At 40.6% G+C, this 19,944-nt stretch overlaps 1 protein-coding gene across 11 annotated transcripts in view; it reads right to left on the reverse strand.

Moving 5' to 3' along the window:
* Positions 1-3,980: 3,980 nt before the first annotated feature.
* The window catches only part of LOC114460786 (serine/threonine-protein kinase BRSK2-like), a 137,569-nt gene continuing 121,605 nt past the window's right edge, over positions 3,981-19,944 (reverse strand). For 4 of the 11 annotated variants that reach the window (XM_028442719.1, XM_028442712.1, XM_028442715.1 and 1 more), the window contains 7 exons: positions 15,196-15,403; positions 14,004-14,052; positions 13,124-13,247; positions 12,748-12,928; positions 10,904-10,996; positions 8,653-8,694; positions 3,981-5,936 (listed from right to left, as the gene is read on the reverse strand). In XM_028442719.1, coding sequence (XP_028298520.1) covers positions 5,704-5,936; positions 8,653-8,694; positions 10,904-10,996; positions 12,748-12,928; positions 13,124-13,247; positions 14,004-14,052; positions 15,196-15,403 — 930 coding nt within the window. In that variant the 3' untranslated portion in view covers positions 3,981-5,703. Of the gene's footprint in view, positions 5,937-8,652; positions 8,695-10,903; positions 10,997-12,747; positions 12,929-13,123; positions 13,248-14,003; positions 14,053-15,195; positions 15,854-19,944 lie in introns of all 11 variants that reach the window. The other 7 variants (XM_028442693.1, XM_028442681.1, XM_028442690.1 and 4 more) reach the window with 3 other exon arrangements.

Raw genomic sequence — 19,944 nt, forward strand, 5'->3', positions numbered from 1 at the left:
ATTTTTGGCAGTCTATAAAAATCCAAATGTGTCTGACTGTTTGACCGATTGGTGCAGCCAAAAACACTGTCTGTGTGCTGTTTGTAGACCTCTACTGCTTTATCTCCAAAATGGCGACTTCCGGGTTGATGGCAATGGATGACATGAAAACCCTCCATATGGTGGCGCAACAAGGCAAACGAGGGTCCTAGTACCTAGCTTGTGCCCTCCTGTTGCCCTGCGCGCTACCATTGATTCGCTGATCGGTATGTGTGCGATTTGCCTCATTCTTAATGTTTTTTTTACTTTTTCTTGGCCTTAACGACAGACCCATAATGATTCCCCGTTTTAGTATCGCTCTATACTGACAAATGGTGGTGATTGTCAGCCTCCTAAACCTGAGCCCCCACTGCAGCTGGTAGACAGATACTACGACTAATATGCATGCTAACGTTAGCTTAGTGGTAGCACAGGACGGAGGCTCCGTTAGCGGGGGAAGACGGAAGACCGCCAGCCCCTGAGACAGTAACGGTTAAGACCCGAGGTTTAGACTTTGTTACGGTAGCTTTGGCTTCCTTCACCGAAGCCGGCACTCGGCTCCCACTCGGCCGCCACCCCGTGACCATCGGCTTCGGCTCTTGGTGACGTCATCGACTAGCATGCACATAAAGTCGACTTTTAAAATTATGAAATCGTTCAACCCCCAGTAGCAAGCAACTCAATTACAGTAACGTTCCTTTCACTCTGGGAATAAAAAGAGGAAAAATAGCAGTACACTGTTCCAAAAAAATGACAAACAAGCACTCCAAAGTCAACAGCTTTATTTCCTTTTATCACTGAAGTTGTTCACAGTAACATCACAAGGGAATACATTGTCAGTGGTAATCCTGCTCAGTGGTCCATTCTGTGTGCTCTGGATTCCCGCAAATAAAGAAGAAGAGAGGAAGGCGAAGGATGAAAGGTATTGCTTTTAGTTTTTCCCTCTGATAACTGGACAGCCAATGGCGCTCATAACCATCGACATCATCCCTCTCTGAGAGAACGAGTGAGGAGGATGCATTGCAACGGTTACTGTGTGCTGCACAGTAAAGGAGGAAGAGGACGGCAAAGGGGGGAAAAAAATGACATCAGAAAACGAACAAAAACCTCCGAGGCAAACGAAAGCAAAAGCACGGAAAGAACTTAGAAAAAAGTGGAGAGAAAAAGGGAACGAGGAGAACAATTTCAACGACGACATGCAAAGAAAAGACAAATGTTGAACATGCAAACAACTGTACGAGGTCAAAGCTAAGAGGAGGAATCCATTTTGTTTTGTTTTTTTTTTTCATTTTTGTGTGTGTATGTTTTTTTAAATAGAAGCTTGTCAGTAAACTTGAGTTTATTTACACGATGGATGTTTGGTGAGGGAAAGGAGGCGGAGTCATCAAAAGACTCTCAAAGAGGCTACGTCTACATTCTGAAATCACGGCAAAGTCATTTCTCCAGAAATTCTACTTAACAAGGTTTTCCGTCATCATCATCAAAAAAAATGGAGGAATCAAACGACTCATTTCTCAGTGATCAAATAACTTAGGCATGATAAAAATACTCTTAAATAATCTGACATTTAAGAAACATTCGGCATTTTCCCATATAAATAAGAGAATAAGTTAAAAAACAAAAAAGTACAAAAATATTCACAGCAGTTCAAGTTTGTCTGAAATGTACAGATGATTTTAAAGCAAAAAAACTGAAAATTACAACAAAAAAATACCATGTGAAAATGAACCCAGAGGTTTTGGTCACAAGTGCAGAATGAGAAAAACAAGCATTAGCTCGGTCACACCAGAAGCTCAAACTATCATCATTAACATTATACAAACCAGGTCGTTAAGCGTGGATCATGTTCAACCTTGGGGTCGTGACCCCATGAGGGTTCGCATGAATTGATCAAAATAAATACTGATTAATTATTGAATTCTTATTACCATTAAACTAATGAAATGCACTATAAAAATAACTGAGCTGGTGCGATTTGTCACTAATACTGGTTACTACCTGGCTACTCTGTATTTGTAACACAGTAGAAGAACAATTATGATCAAAAACCAACTCTAGAAAAACAAGAATATTGTGATATAACGAAATGGGGGTCACGATCCAGAAAAAGGCTTGGATGAACAGATTCCCCCCTTTATCATTCAAACCCATTCTTTGTGCTTTTTAATGTTGCTACAGTATAATAAACTCTATACACAATAGCTGGAGGATAGTGAATGGTGAGGTTAAACAGTAACTAGATCCTCAAGGTTTTGGCTTGATTATGGGCGTGGCTCCTTGAGCAGTTAAGACACGCCCAGTCTATACTATAAAGTCTCCAAAAAAACAATCAATGCTATGCTAACGTGCTACTCAATACTCACTTTACCTTTCTTGCCACAGATCGCAGAGTCCACAGGTGGTAGCTTTAATAGGAAGGGCGGAGCCAATAGTGCTGGTTTGTGACATATTAAGCCACCCAAACGTCACAAACCACCATTATCAGCCAATAGCAAAATTTGACAGTAATGGCTGAGTTTCAACCCATAGAGGGCAGTTAAAATGAAATACTTGAACTGGAATCAATCAATAACATGACTTCATACCAAATAATTTTGTTTTCAGCAGAAAAAAGTGGTTTAGGGTTTAGTTACTCTTTAATGACCTCTTTTGACAGAGAGTCATTGTGTGGAATTGTGTTCTGTTGCATGTCAGTGAAATTAAATCTTTCAAATGTTTTTATAAGGACACTCCACTGTTATTACAAATGTGGCCTAAAACTTTTGAAATGTTCTTATTAGACGATCTATGCCGAAAAAAAAAAAAAGAGACATTATTTTGCACCATATTGGTTTTATTACCTTTTAAAAATGGGACTAGTTTACCATTTGAGAGCCTGTGCGCCGCCATGTTGAAATGATGTCACTGATGACACAAATTGCCCTTTTAGTCCATTGAGTTCTATAGGAGTAAAGCATTCACTTATTGTTTACCGAAATTTTATAAACAAAATCCGTGAGCTGAAAAAATCTGACCACAGGGGGCGACAGTTCCAACTCTGCAGTCTCATAGACGGCATGAAGAAGAGAAGAAGAGCAATAAATCTGGACTTAAACCATTAAACCAAACCTTCAACCATTTCTGACAAGAACACTGGTTCTTTGCAGCAGACAGATTTTACTTGGGTCAGCATTAATGAGCAGCAGTGGTTGTCTGTATTTACATGTAGGAGCTCTTCTTCGCCCCCTATGGTCACAGATTTTTTTGGGTCATGGATTTAGTTTATCAAATTTTGGTAAACAAGAGACTTTTTAACTGTTACTGATTTTTAGAGCAACCCAAAGCAGCACAAGTTGTTATTCTGACTGAAAAAGCTGCTAAATGATCCTAAATGCTTCACCTTTGCGTCATCAATGACATCATTTCAACATGGCGGCGCACAGGCTGTCAAACGGTAAACGAAAATGGTGCAAAATAATGTCTTTTTTTTCAGCATAGATTTTCTAATAAGGACATTTCAAAGGTTTTAGGCCACATTTGTAAAAAAAGTGGAGAATCCCTTTGAAGAATTCAATATTTTTGTTTATTTGCCCATTGAAATAACTAAGGATGATATTATTAGTGATGCAAATACAGATGACGTGATTAAGTCAATAAAACGTAATTTTGCTCATATTTTTCTTTTATTTAACTATTATTGTCAAACAGACATTGTTATTTTACAACCCAACTGCCACACATTGATCAATCAAATCCAAATATTTGAGGCTACAATTGTATGTTTGCAGTTTGGGGGCGTGTTTTAATATAATTTTATATACTTTATTGATCTGAGAAATTCACTAACCATCCCTGGGGAACAGTTGGCAGCCATTTTGTGGGAGCTGTTCGGGGTTAAGGGACAGTGATGTGGCCCAGGAACCCTCTGATTACATGGCCAGCATCCTTAACCACTAGGCCACCACTCTATCAGTATTGTTGTGTGACCATTGAGTATAAACCCTGTTCTCCCTTATTTGTTAAGATGAACTGTTAAAAAAAGGCACGACAAAAATCATACAACCAGAAACTTCCATCCATCCATTTTCAGACCCACGGACCATCGGTTTTTTTATTTCTTCAAATAATGATGCTAAACACCTACTTTCCTAATGTGATAGTCAGATATTATTATTTTAAAAGTTAAATAATAAACCCCTGCGCCCCGTGACTCTAAAAAGAGCCAGTAGGTTGGGAAATTAATGGATTAATAAAATAATTAACATAACTTTTCTACGCAACTCTTGACTAAAACCCCATGATTGCGCAACCTTGCTGCAGTTGTATTCATTTTAATATTCTTGCTAATATTATTGGCAGCAATTTTACCCAACTCCCTTATGTCAGATGTGATAATCATTGGTGTAAATGTGATCATTTGCAATCAATGGGGATTTGAAATAATAAATCACAGGGTAAAAGATCTGACTTTTCCTTCTACGGACAATACAGAGCAGGGGTCCCCAATCCTGGTCCTCAAGGGCCACTATCCAGCATGTTTTAGATGTTTCGCTCTTCTAACACACCTGATTCAAATGATTGACTCATCATCAAGCTCTGCAGAAGGCTAATAACGATCCTGGTCATTTCTAGAGTTTCCAATTACCACATGAAAAGGAACCAAGTCTTCACCACCAGGGTTTGAACCCAGTCTTGCTGATGTGAATCCAGAAAATGGGAAGAAAATATCATTACCATACGCTTCTGTAAAACTGTGGGAAACGAATGGGGCTAGGGTCGTGAACCACGTTGAGCTGCTGGTGTGAGCGGCACATGCACAGGAAACACAAAACCCCAAAACATGGTGACATGTGCCAACAAAATGTCCACAACTACACGTTTTTGTACACACAAAGGGCGTTATTCAGTCTGTACAACAGAATAGATTCATTCATTAATAAAGTAATCACCACCTTCCTCATCTCCGCCCTTTCATTCTCCTTCCTTTTGTTGTACTTTCAACCACAACTCAAAGGAAAAACCATCCAACCTTCATTCGTCTGTTGGTTTATCTGCTTTCTTCCATCGCGTCGTTACATCCCGCAGACGTCGAGGAGCGTGTGTGTGTTTTTAATTAATCGTGGAGAGATGGAAGAAAAAGGAAGAAGGAGGGGATACATGTGTGCGTGGATTGACAGACATCACTGTCTTAAGGCGTTTTTCTTTTTTTTTTTCTCTTGTTACATCCTGTCCTCGATGTCTCGTGTGTTTCTGTCAGTTATTTGGCAACTACTGAACTCTACTGATGCTCTAGATGGGAATCGAAGTGGAAGGACGTGAGGAAGGGGATAAAAGAAGAATGGAGACGAGGGTCGTCAGTCTCTGTAGGCCAGCGATGGATGAGACGTGGCGGTCGGTTCTCAGAGGTACCGCCGAGGTTAATAGTTATTATGGATGATTCCTGGTGGCAGAGACAAGTCAAGCCGTCACACACAGATTCACCGACAGATCCCCCGAGGACACAGCGAGGGACTCGTGCCGCGGCCTGGACCACAAAAGCTACATTTGCTACTTGCAGTAAAAAATACTGAGGGTTTAAACTGAGAGAGCCTTAACGGTGACACAGTGTGAGATGTGGAGGCAAAGAGTTAATCTGTCCTAACTCGTCTGGCCTTTAAACACCTGAATACTGCTTTTTGTTTCTACTCATGCAAAAGCTACCGCTCCTTAAGGTGTTTCTTGTGTCCTGTTGCCGGCGGCCGTCTTTGTTTTGTCTTTGCCGGGGGGACATTTGGAGTCATTGGGGTGGACGGGCTGGTGGGGCTTGGTGCCGGGGGCATGCTTGGTGGGGGAGCTAGGCGTGGCGGGGGCACCGGTCGAGGGGTGGTGGGATGCTTGGAGGTTCTTGTCGTCTGAAAAAAGCTGTTTAATTACGTCAAAGAAGTTACTCAACGGGCTGCCTACACAGACGGGAAGAAAAGAAACACAGAGAGAAAGAGAACAGACAACAGATGAGCAATGGCCTGGAGAGGAACAGACAGGAAGTGATGGAGGGATGAGCGGAGGGGCGGAGCTAGAGAAAAGGAGACTCATCATTGGTGCGTCAGAGTCTCACTTTCTCCTGCAAGATGGAGGTTCAACGGGAAGCTCTGGAAGACATCTCAGGTCCTACTTGGATGGAAATTAGCTTTTAGCTAAATCTGGTGTATTTATAACTTGAACTGTACATTAATACCCACTGTCCCACACAAAATAATAAATAAATAAAGAAACCTTCAGCCAGATTCAGACCTATTTGAAGCAAAAACTAAATCCCCAATTTATTTGTATTCTGGATTGGTTTTCTGTCCAAGACCTAAAGAGCCTTTGATTTTTCGTGATCGCGAAAAACTGATGGAGATTACAGAATTCACTTCCTGAAAAGTAATTGAAAATATTGATATTATAAATATTTTCCTGTGGTGGGAAAATAATATATTCACCGACATTTATGTATTTAGGTACACAGGATTATGTCAAAAGTACTTAACGATTTCACCAAAGATAGACCGAAAGCCATTCCATTTGGAGGGCATTCAGATCAATAAACTGATTCCATACGGTATCTCTTGTCATTGACAAAATTTTAAAAATGTATATCTTGATTGGCAATTGGCCGATCTTTAAGACTCAATTTTGCTGGGTTGGTTCCTAAATTACCCAACAGAGTTTAATCTGGATTGGATCCGGATTGTGCTGAAAAATCAAGTGTGCCCGTTCATTTGGATCTATTGTACTGAATATAGCCTCACATGAATGTTTTGGAAAAATAATCCACATTCACATAGAATTTATTTTGGTAAACGAGTGGTCAGAGAGACAGAAATGTCATTTCTCGTGCAAAATATGGAGCAATATGACAGAGTTCACCTTTTGAAACGGAAAAAAGCCATTGACTAAACCCTCACTGACATGTTTTTGGACAATATCACATATTTACACCATGTTTTTCTCCTAAAACAGGTGCTCTAATGTCTAGCACGCGCAAGTGTAGCAAACGGCTGAACATTAAATATGGCGCAAAATCTTGCGTACCTTTTTCAACGCATACTTAACTCCTGTATTATCATGTTTAAGCCTGTAAAGAAATAAATAATAGACTGTAATAACATCTAATGGAAACACTTGACTTCAAACAACGTAGAAATTGTTAAACTCCAAAACATAATTGGGAAAACTGTGAAACGAAAAATCGGAGGCTCTAATTATCTTGATTTGCTTCTTCCAAAGTTTCCGTTCCGTCTCCATCGCATCGACATCCATCACAACAGCATCCATTGGTTAAGACATTGGTCAATGCATTAATAGCAATCAACACTGAGTTAAACATGCAACAGTACATACATTATTACAGTAACCTGTCGCTGGCCATGGGCTAGTTTTCAAACAGTGAAACCTTTAGTGGGGGGGGGGACGGGGGACAGAGGTGTGGTGTTGTGCTTGTTAAATATCTGAGGACTTACCATCGCTTCTCACAGGTGTGTTTTAGTGCGGGAATGTGTAGTTTCAACAAGATTAAAATATGGAAAGCTTCAGACAAGGAAAGGATCATTAATCAGGGTTGAACACCACCATGCTAATGGAGTCACATGACGGAAATCCACCTTAAAAAGCCATTTTATATTCAAAAAGACTCACAAAACGCAACAGAACTCAGATCCTGCTACGTTTCAAATATTTGATCTATTACTTATAAGAACAAGGTACGGCAGTGTATTGCTTTCACTTTGAAAAAAAAAATAATTTTTTTCTGAATAATACATTTTTTTGGTTTTTAGTCTGGGACACTCTGATGGTCTATCCTTCTATCCTATCCTGTTTGTCCTTCTGTTCACTAAGTTTTATCTTCCAACTGTCGCTAAATGCTTCTTCATGTGGATCTTGTTGGGTTTTTTCTTTCTTTCTATTGACTTCATATTTTGTTCAGTGCTTTGAGATGACTTTGTTGTATTTTGCGCTGTATAAATAAAGATGAATTGAATTGAAAATTGAATTTTCTGACATTTTTTCCTGTTTTTCTGAGTAATTTTCTCTGTTTTTCAGAGAACTATCTCCAAGTGTCTTAAAAGTAATTTTAAAAAATTTGATTAAACTCTCAATAAAGAAATACATGTCTCTGTTGTTTTAAATGACCTCTAAGCTCGGAAAAAAAAGAGTCCAATAAACAGAAAAAAATTAGCATAAAAACAGAAAAAAAATTGACAAAAAAGCAGAAGAAAAAGAAAATTAGTCCAAGAGACATGAAACGATTTGCTTCATGTTTCTTGGACGAAAAGCAAAAACAAAATATAAAAAAAAAATACTGTGTATTTTGCAAAACACTTCCGTAACAAGGAGATTCAAAAAATATTTCTAATTATTTACATTTTAACTTTACACTAAACATGTTATCATTTAATTTTCAGGCTAATTTAGAATTTTCCCCCTTCTTTTACATTTGAATGACTTTTTAAGACAAATGTGTGTGACGCACACACACGCACGCACGCACGCACGCGCACACACACACGTGTTAGTGCAGCTGGGGTGTGTTGGAGGTGACAGTTTTCAACCATGTGTGTGAGCCAGTGTGTGTTAAAAGCCACAGTTACAGTGTGTGTGTGTGTTCACTTTAGTCCTGGTGGCTCTGGGTCTTACCACGTTTGGACGGTTTAAAAGAGGCAGCGTGCAGAGAACCATCTGAGAGCAGAGGACAGTGGAAGAAAAACACACCCGTTCTACGCAAAAGCCAAAATACACACTCACTGTAGTCACATGGACGTGATGCTGCCTTTACGTTATTTAAATATTGTTTATTTTTTGTATTAAAAAAAAAAAAAATCATTAGTCAAGCATTGAATAAGCCTATTTTTCTTTCCTTTTCTATATTTTAAAAGATATTTCATTTGATTCTGTTAAAAAATATTCATCTGAGATACTTGTGTTTTGCTCCAAAAACTAAATCAATTAATTTTAAAATGACCTTTGTATGTTTGTTAATATTGCGGTTGCCATTGTTTGCTATGGGAACATTGTTATGCTTGTGTTGTTAAAAAAAAAAAAAAAAAAAAATGGAATAGATGAATAAATATATTCATGTCACCTTTAGGTACTACATACATTTTCAGATAATTTTTATCATTTTACTTCATATATTTTTTTCTAATTCATTTCCTACCTCCTGTGTGGGATCTGAAAACAAGTTCATACCAGATGAATAATAAATTATAAAGTCTATAATCTTCCACAGCCTTAATGAACCTCAATAATCAACCATTTATTTCAGTTAAACTATAAAAAATAGAAAGAATTCTGATGAACAAAACACTGAAACTAAAATTGGTAAAGTTAACCCTGAAAATGAAAATATATGCGGGTCTCTTATTTTGAAAATCTTCCTGTTAGCTGCTTATGGACACACAAACGCACACTTACGCATTGATACACGTCTGTGCAGCAGTTTGAAGTTTCAGAATCTTACACACAAACACACGCACACGCGCACACACACACATACACAGTTTGGTGTCACAGTGCATGCTTTCTCACACAGAACCATCAACACACACAGGTCACAACATCCAATGAAAAACTGTGTGTGTGTGTGTGTGTGTGTGTGTGTGTGTGTGTGTGTGTGTGTGTGTGTGTTTCATTCAGCATGCAGGACATTCAGTCCAGAGGCGTCAGAGTGAAGCTGTGAATGAGAGGCAGGGTGGTGTCATGGAGAGGCAGAGACAGAGCAGCATGACAGAGATGTGTGTCAGCGCCACATCTGCACCGTGCACATCTGCACGTGCTGCTGCAGGACGTGGTGGTGGGCAAACGGTGCCTGATAACACTTCCCATCTGTGGCAGTGCTCGCTTTACGGTTCGTTTAGATTTTAATACGAAGGTAGATTTCTTTCTTTATTATTTTTAAAAAAAAAAGTTGCTTCAATTAAAACATATTTTTAATACAAATAAAAAAACACAAAAACTGTTTTAATAAAAAAAAAACATTTCCAATAAAAAAACATCAAATGAAAAACGTTTACAATGAAAAATAGTTGAAATAAAAAATAATAATTTGATTGAAAAAATATTTTTAGTCAAAAAAAAAAACGGTTTCAATCAAAAATGTTTTCAATTAAAAAACTTTATTTAAATCAAAAACCTTTTTTATTTAGAAGAAATTACTTCAATAAAAAAACACAGTGAAACTCATGATTAAAAATGTGCTTTCTAAGGAAAATATTTTTTTAATGAAGCAACTCATTCTGATTGAATAATAAAGCCACAGATCTACCTCCATACTTTAACAACAGCTGTGAGGTTGTGTAGTTTCTGGGCTCCGCCACCAGAGGGAACTGTTATCAAGGATAAAAACAGCATCAACACTAAGAAACAAAACAGAGGAGAACAGCTTGGAGAACACAGTCACTCTCTGGTTTCTTCCATATTTTTCCTACATAGATATAGGCAGCCCTTAAATATCCAATCAGGTCGGAGAAGACGAGGGAATTATGGGATGTTGTGTTTCTCTCTGAAACCTTGAAAGCTTCGTAGCCCTGAGGGATGTTTCTGCTTCTGCTGGTGAACATGTGTACGGTGGTGCAGACAGCCATTAGGACCAGTGTGTGTGTGTGTGTGTGTGTGTGTGTGTGTGTGTGTGTGTGTGTGTGTGTGTGTGTGTGTGTGTGTGTGTGTGTGTGTGTGTGTGTGTGTGTGTGTGTGTGTGAGACATGCACGTGGAGATGCTGCTGTGAGCTGAAAGCAGTGAACTGAGCCGAGCTGAGCCGAGCGGGTCCGAGCCGAGGTGGGTCGCGTCTGTGCCGAGAAGCCGGACGGGGAGCAGGGGAGGCTGTGAGGACGTGGGCGAGGAAGAGGAAGAGGAAGAGGAAGTGGACTGGGTGGCGATGGACTGACTTACCAGAAATCTGCGGCTGGATGCCAGGTTGGTCGTTGGAGCTCAGCAACTGGGCCTGAATGGTTTCCACCACACGCTTAAAACGCCGACTGGGACCTGATGGAGAAGCAGCAGAGTGGGACTATAGCTGTGTTTTCATCACCCTTGGAAATGCGTAAAATCTAAATAGCGTAATAAAAACTGGTAATGGAAACACCTGAATTTAAAAAAAACACTCAAATATCGCAAAAAAAGTGTTTACGCTTCCATGAGGAGATTTTTCAGACATTTCGATATTGAAATGTGTCACAAAAGCTCAATGGAAACACTTTTTCCACAAATACACAACACAGAACGTGACGTACCTGGTCACATGACCACTTTTCTCTGAGATAACATGACGTGGTACGTGTGGACAGAAGAGGAGACCCAGACATTTCTTAGTGTTACACTTAAAAATTATTACTGCCACATTAGACGTGAAACAACAAATGAATACAATCCAATTTATTTATAAAGCACTATTAAAACAACTCAGTTGACCAAAGTCCTGTACAACAGGCCAATAAAAATACAATTATAAATACAACAGTACAGTGACGTCACAGAGTACTAATGAAACAGTAAAAGTCACCTTAAATACTGGTTAAACACCAAAGAGAACATGTGTGTCTTAAGGTATGATTTAAAAACAGGAAGTGAGTGAGCCTGTCTAATGTACAGAGGAAGATCCTTCCACAGTTTGGGACCAACGACAGAAAACATGATCATGTTTTTGTGAGTCCGTTAGAAGACGCGCTGCAGCGTTCTGAACCAGCTGCAGGCGCGTGAGCGAGGACTGACTGATGCCGGTGTACAGAGCGTTACAATAGTCCAGCCATGTCAAAAGCATGGATCAGTAGTTCAAAATTATGCTTTGAAAGTGAGGACTTTTTCTTTGCCAGTTGCTTCAGATGGAGAAAACTCATCTTCACCACAGAACTGATTTTTTTGTCAAATACATTTCATTTTTTTTTTATCCATTTTCATTTTAAGGTTTGAAACAGTGGGCTTGATAAAATGTGACAACGATTCTAGGTTGTACCAGAATTACTCGGTCCAACTAGGAGGATTTCCGTCTTTTTATCATTGAAGTGCAAAACGTTCAAAGTGCAATTATACTTTGCTGACATTTAGAAATGTCGCTTTTTTTGCAAAAATCTGTAAATGGAAACATTTGGTGTCTGTGGAGGAGACCCCAGAGAGGCTGCGCGCCTGCGCCCCCCAGCAGCTGGATATCCCATCCCCCTCTCCTCCCTGATTCTGATACAGCCTCCCAGGTACCTCTATGCAAACAGCTTTTAATTTGAAATTAAGGCTTTAAATCTGAAAAGGCAGCTTTTAATTTGAAATGATAGTGTTTAATTTAAAATAAAGGCTTTTATTACCTCAGCCAAGTGCGAAGCGCAGAGCAGAAGGTTATGTTTTACCCTGCATTTATATGTCTGTTTGTTAGACAACTTGAAAAGTTATGAATGGATTTGGATGATATTTTCAGGACATGTTGATAAGGAACAGGTGATAACATTTTGATGATGTTTTGGATGACCAAAAATGAGAAAATAACTAAAAGATAGGAAAATAGGAGCTGTGCCTGAGCCTGCTCCTTTAAGAGTGGTGGCTTATGGGTAATGTAGTAGTGGAAGGGAAGTGCACTGTGTGTATGTCCCACTGAGTGCTCTAGTTTTGAAATGGCAACTTTAAATTTAAAATAAAGGCTTTTAATTTGAAAAGGTAGCTTTTTATTTGAATAGGCAGCTTTTAATTTGAAATAAAGGCTTTTGATTTTAGGTTAAAGTTCCAGGCTTTAATGTGTTGCCTGTGCCTACCTGAGAGCAGGGTGAAGGTGACGGAGTAGATTCCGTTCTCCTTGGTGGCGCTGGTGCTTTCAGTGTAGGTGATGTCTACCTGGAACTTGACGGGCTTCTGGAAAACCGTGGGTCCAGCTGTAGACTTGTACTCAGCTCGAAAACTGGTCTGAGAGATGACGCTGTGGCTCAAACTGGGAATCTGTGGGGATGCGGGTAGAGGTTTAGAGGTGAGAGTGGGAAACATTTGGTCTGTGAGGAGACAAAACAACAATCAACTGCTTCAAATATAGCTGAGCACATTTACTGTATTATAATAAAGAAAAACCAATAAATGTGTTTTTTTTTTCCTCTAACTGGACGACGACAACGACATGACGGAGGAGGTGACACTCACGGAGAGGAAGGCGTGGACGATGTCGGCCTTTATGGAGCTGAGTGGTTTGTCTCTGATCACGATGAAGATCTGCTCCTCCTTCTCCAGGTTGATGAAGTTTCCAAACCAGGACTTTTTAGCCAATCTGTGGAGACGCAGAAACCAACCAGTTAGTGATATTTCATTATATAATTCTCTCTTGGTCAGTTCTGGTCAGATTACCCTAAGCAGGTAACGGTTCTGGTAATGAAAACTGTCTTCATTACAGTTTTCCCAAAAGTATTCGAAAATATACAATTCTTAATATAATGTACATAATATACAACAATTTTAAGTGTCATAAAACACAGTGACTGTAAGTAATTGCGTTTCAGTCATGTGACCCAGTGGCTTAGTGGTTAGCACGTTCGCCTCACAGCAGGGTCCTGGGTCCAGGCCCCGGGGTGGACAATTGGGTCTGTCCTATGAGAAGTTTGCATGTTCTCCCCGTGCCTGTGTGGGTTTCCTTCGGGTACTCTCTAACTTACCCATAGGAGTGAATGTGTGTGTGAGTGGTTGTGTGTCTGTGTGCTGCAATGCGATGGACTGGTGCCCCATCCAGGGTGTACCCCCACCTAGCGCCCAGTGTGAGCCGGAAATAGGCACCGGCAGACCCCCGTGACCCCGAAATAGGACAAAGCGGGTCTGAAAATGGTTGGATGGATGGAGTCATGTCCAACCATTGTCTTCCAGCCTTTAGGTTGGTTCTTCTTCTGTTGTGAAATTCTTCTTTACAATGTCAATGGTGAAGCAACGCTGCGATTTTTAGATTTTTTAGGATAAAACTCATGAAAGAGTCGTGAAAAGAACTGTAAGTGACGACTAAAGTGACTATTGTGGGTTGTGTTGTAGTGTTACTCACTCTGGAGACGAGTCAGGGGTGAGACTCGACATGTCCTCCTGCGTGGGAACTGTGGACAGAAGCAGGCGTCAAAGGTTCAAAGAGTAAATCAATGCTCATTAAAATGCACAGATGAGTTCATTTTTTTCTTCTGTAAATTGAGTGAGGTTCGGTTAAGTCCTCAGGGATTTAAAATGCAGCATTAAGAAAATGATCATGGCTAAAAATAGGATGAATCGGTCACTTTCCCTCCTGCTGTAATGAGGTAGTTATCTTTTATAAGATGCTCAGGATAAGAAGCTAAACACAGTCATTACGGCTCACGGGTGATTTGCATGTTTTCCCCTGAGCTGCAGCAGTTCAACACATAAACAGTCTGTGCTGAATCGATTACCATGCAGATTATTATAGATCTCATAAATCTGATCTGACTCACTCACAGAGGTGTAAAGAGTACTGATGTATCCTACTCAAGTAGAAGTACTGTTACTTAATTGAAATTGTACTCAAGTACAAGTACACGTAAATCAAACATAAAATACTCTAGCAGATACTTTAACCCTCCACGTTTATTTTTGGTAATAAATCTTGCCACGTTCCCTTGCATACAGTAAACATCTCATGTATAACCAGAGAGGAAAGTAATGGATTACAAGTACTCACGTTACTGTAATTGAGTTGATTTATGGATACTTGTCAGTAATTTTACTTGTACTTAAGTATGTTTTAAAAGAAGTAAAGAAATTCGATACATTTCTACACCCAACCATTACTGAGTAAACTATTACTATTATTATTTTTTAAATGTTCAACAGACATTGTGAAACTACAAAAAAATGAAATAACAATTCTTTTTTAAATGAATAAACACCAATTATTTCAATTCAAAATAAAAATAAATTGATCTGGCTCTAAGTATAGATACATTTATGAACTCTAAAACTGAGAAAATATTTATAATCTGTTTTCCAGGATTATTTTATTTTATTTATTTATTTTTTTATTTCTCTCTGAGTTTTGTTGTGAGAAAGATGAACACAGGCGTCTATTTACTTTATTATTGTATCTGTAAATGATGTTGTACCATATGCCACCCTTTGTAAACTTTGTGTGATTGTTCAAACAAAAACATGGAAAAATAAAGAATAAAAAAACTCATTTACAGTAACGTGAAAACTTGTAATCCATTACTTTCACCTCTGCAGGCTCGTACCTTGCATTTTCCGGCGGTGGAAGCGCGGCGAGCCCAGGAAGCTGTTCTTGATGGAGTTGAGGCGCGTCCTCCAGGGCATGCCCCCGATGGAGGGGCTGGGGGGCGGCGTCGGGCTGGGAGTGCCGGCTGGACTGTGCTTGGGCGTGTGCACCGGGGTGCCTTTGGGGGTGGGGAGAGGGCTCCCCCTGGGGGAAGGGTGGGGGGTCACCTGCGTAATGGGGACACATTTGCCATTGTGATCAGGGTGGAGGTGGTGGCGGCGGAGGGGCGACATGGGGGGCACCGGGGAGAGGGGGATGGACAGTTTGAGGGGCACAGTGAGGGGTGGGTGACGCCTGACCCGCGGGCTGTTGGGGAGGCACGGGGCCAGGGGCTGGCAGGGCGTGGACGGCTCAGATTTGGGGGCACTGGGGGTCTGGGCCATGTTGGGGAGGGGGTTGGACCTGGTGCTCTGGAGGGGCTTCTCAGACACTCTGGGCTTAGCGGGGAGGGTCTGAGTGCGGGGGTGCATGAGGGGGGACCCCATCTTTGGATGGTAGGAGTTAGGAGTCCTGGGCCCCACCCCATTAAGACGGACCTCCAGGGAGTGGGTGGGGCTACAGTTGGGGGACTGACACAGGTCTGGGGATTGGGGCGGGATGAAAAAGCGCCGAACCGGCTGTAACCGGTCATGCACCGTTTACGTGACGGCAGCCAATGAGAAAGCCAGAATAACAGCATGTCCCAATAAAAGTTCATTCAAGTTTAAAAAAAAAGTCAGCAACAAAAACCCACAGCAGGAAACAAAAGAGCGGAGCGTGGCAGATGGGTGGTGGGGGGTGTGGGGGGTGGAGCAGGCAGGCAGAGGAAGAAGAACAGAACATGCCATTAGCAGAGTGATCAGCCAATCAGGACGCAGCAGTGGAGCGTTCATCACACGTCAACAGGGATGCACCGAGATACACTCGTCTCTCCCTCTAACGCACGGGTGTCAAACTCATTTTAGTTCAGGGGCCAAATACGGACCAGTTTAATCTCAAGTGGGACACAGATTTCACACAGGAAAACCAGTAATTTCAACATAATGTACCTTAGTTTGCACTTCCACGTTTAATTGATATAGAAAGTATGTAAGGAACCTACAATATTCAAGCAATAAACACAATTTCTTGATTTTGTGCCAATTTTTTTATTCAATCTGGGTAAATTTTGTGGAATAATTTAAAGGAAATTGAAAGATGTAGAGTTCTTTTAACAATTTAGGATGAAAAATAACTGCCATCATGTGATTAATTTACCTATTTCCTTGCTAAAGTATGAGGGAATGTTTTTAAAAAATAAATAAATAAATCATTAGTGTTGAGTTACAATTGTTCACAATGTTTAAAGGGCTGTAAACTGTTTTAGCTGCTAAACATTGGCTGTGATAAATAGAAATGCTAATTTACATGAATTTTAAACCAAAAAAAAAATGATTTGAATTTGACAGCAGGTTCCATTTGTCCTTTTGACATTAAAAGCCATTCCTCGGATAGGATTCTTCATAATAAACATCCCATACATCGGTGCATCCCTCATTCCCAGCGTGTGTGTGTGTGTGTGTGTGTGAGACAGAGCTTGAAAGCTAACAGGTTTAGCTTCACCCTCCACCCTGGAGAGCAGCCGACTCAGCGTGCATGCCCAGTGCAGACGCATGATGCTGTGGGATGAATGAGCAGATCGGTGAGGGGGGGTGGGGTGGGGGTTCAGGTTGAAGCAGTGAGAGACCACAGCTGAACCAACTGTTCTGGTGTCACACACTTAAAACAGGGACCAAACCAGCAGCACTGGAATCTGCCCATTACAAACCATTAGAATGTCACACTGACCATGTTTCTCACTAGAACTTGTCCCCCAGGGCTCTGTGTTTGGTCCTCTCCTCTTCACCATCTACCTCCTCCCCCTCGGTCAAATCATTCGTGGTCATGGTCTCCATTTTCACTGTTACGCCGACGACGTCCAATTATACATCTCCACCAAGTCTATCACCCATGAAACCCACTCCACACTTTCAAACTGTCTTTCTGATATCAAAACACGGCTCCAAGAAAACTTCCTGATCTTAAACAGTAACAAATCAGACATACTCCTCATTGGTCCAAACTCCCTCACCCAAACAGCCTCTGACTTTCACCTCACCATTGATAACTCTACCCTGTGTCCCGCCTCTCAGTGCCGTAACCTTGGTATCATTTTTGATAATAACCTTTCCTTCGACCAACACATCAAACAAATCATGAAAACCGCTTTTTTTCACCTCAAACACATTTCTCGTCTCCGTCCTTCACTTTCCTTCCCCTCCGCTGAAACTCTAATTCACGCCTTTATCACATCCCGCCTTGACTACTGCAATAGCATCCTCTTTGGTACAACCTCCACACTGCTAAATAAACTCCAATACATCCAAAACACAGCTGCCCGCCTCCTCACCCACACCCGCTCCCCTGACCACATACATCCAAACCAGTGGCGGCTGCTGGTCTTTCATGCAGGGGAAGCTTATTTTCTGCCTACTTCAGAAAATGTATCTGTTTATTTAAATGTGAATTCTAGTAGAATTCACATTTTGTTGTCAACAACTATTTGTAGATTATCACACACGCACACGCGCACACGCACGCACGCGCGTAGCTGCTGCGCGCTGGAGTGTGAGTGTTTGGTCAAAAGTCTCACAACACAAGCAGTAACAGTCTCCACAAACACCAAAAACAGACACTAGGTTTGTCAGAAGTTAATTCGCTATGAGAGGATCAGCAAAGTCTCCGTGTCAACACAGAGCAACGGACTGAAATATTTGAAAAACCCGCCTGTGTGCTTACAACGTCATACTCTCTGATTGGCTCATTTCGCTGTCAATCAAAATTGAATTAGCCTGAGACAGATCATCCAATCATCATCCATTATTCCAGCGTCCGGAACAGACAGATCCAGCCCACTGCTCCATAGACCTCCTGTGAAGCCCGGCGTCCGATGGGCGGGACTAAGTGCATCATAACCGGGCATTTATCCAATGAGCGTCTAGTTTGACTGCAGTGGATCAACCCCTAAATCTTCTCCCATTGAAGTCAATTGAAGCTGAACTTCACCACTGTTTATTAACACTGTGACGCTGCGGTAATGAATGAAGAACGTCACGCTGTCACTGTCAGTTTCCTGTTATAAGAAGCTGATTCTGAACTAAACATACATGTGTTCTGTCATATATTTAGTCAATGAAATGTACACACAACACTACATATTTGACCACTGATTTTAGGGGAAGCTGAGGTTCCCTTGTAGTCTTAAAGCATCCGCCACTGATCCAAACCCTAACCCTCCAAAACCTCCACTGGCTCCCCGTTCCTCAGAATTCACACTCCTCCTTCTCACGTATAAAGCCCTTAATAATCAGGCCCCTCCTACCTCACAGATCTGCTCCACCCCTACACTCCCTCCCACAGCCTCCGCTCCTCAGAGAGATGAAAACCTCCTCACTGTCCCCAGGACCAAGCACAGAACCTGGGGGGACAGAGCTTTCTCTGTAGCTGCCCCCACCCTATGGAATTCCTGACCAAGCCACATCCGCAACTGCACTGACCTCCATCCTTCAAATCACTTCTCAAAACTCACCTGTTTTATTCAGCTTTTAATGTTTAAACCACCCACTCACTTCTTTTCTCTGTCATATTCTCTTCTATCAATGCTCTTGTTTTTTTATGCTGTAAAGTGTCTTTGAGTGTCTCAAAAAGTGCTTTTAAATAAAACATATTATTATTATTATTATTATTAATCGACTGACAGACTTTCAAAGGCTAAATGCTACTTTGTCACTGACCTGCAGTGTTTTATACCTCAGGCTGTAAATATCATACTAACGTACTACACACTACAAACTCAATAAGTATATACTGTCTACTATATACTATAAGTATGGTTAGGATGATGAGCGTTAGCACTGATGTATCCTTCCAAGTTTCCAAAGATGCATTTGGAATCTACACCAACAAAAACCTGAATCACACTGAGGCTAAATATCCATTGTGCTACTGACTAAACTTCCTGTTAACTTCAAAATAAGAGCCCTATTTACAAAAGCATTAAAAAAACTAATGGAAGACAAGAAGAGATGCTTTTGTTTTGAAAAGCGAATGTTTGATTTTTAGCTTGAAGCTGGTCTCAGGACCATTTTACATCCCAGTCCTAATGCATCATTGGACGGTTGCGTATGATTCATCATCCTAATCATACTTATAGTATATAGTAGACAGTATCTAATCATTTTGTTTGTAGTGTGACATTTCAAACACAGCCTAAGTTTGTTGTTTGTTTCATTTGGACTGTAGATTTATATTCCTGCGTTTGGCAGATTATGAGAGTGTAGATTGCAACATTTTAAACATAGATCTGAATACTAAAACATTCTGACAAAAATATGCTCGTTACATTTGTTTTTTTTGTTGTTTGGGTCACATTTATGACAAAAAATACACACCTAGTCCAAACACTAAAAACAAGGCATTTTAAAACTAAAACAATGAATGTTTTTAAATTTGCATCGAGTGGGAAGTTTCATAAAATTAGAAAAAAAAAATAGAAATAATATTAATTTTGAAGAAAACACCTGTGAATTTTGCTTTATCTTCAATGAAAAGTCTGACTTGAAAGAAGTTTTTTCTGCGTTGGTCACATAACGCGACATTTGTCCTACTTTAGTTCAGTTTGGTCAGATTTCTTCGTCCATTTTTGTTCCAC

Source organism: Gouania willdenowi, chromosome 3 (genome assembly GCF_900634775.1).
Source record: "Gouania willdenowi chromosome 3, fGouWil2.1, whole genome shotgun sequence".
NCBI classification, from domain to species: Eukaryota; Metazoa; Chordata; class Actinopteri; order Blenniiformes; family Gobiesocidae; genus Gouania; species Gouania willdenowi.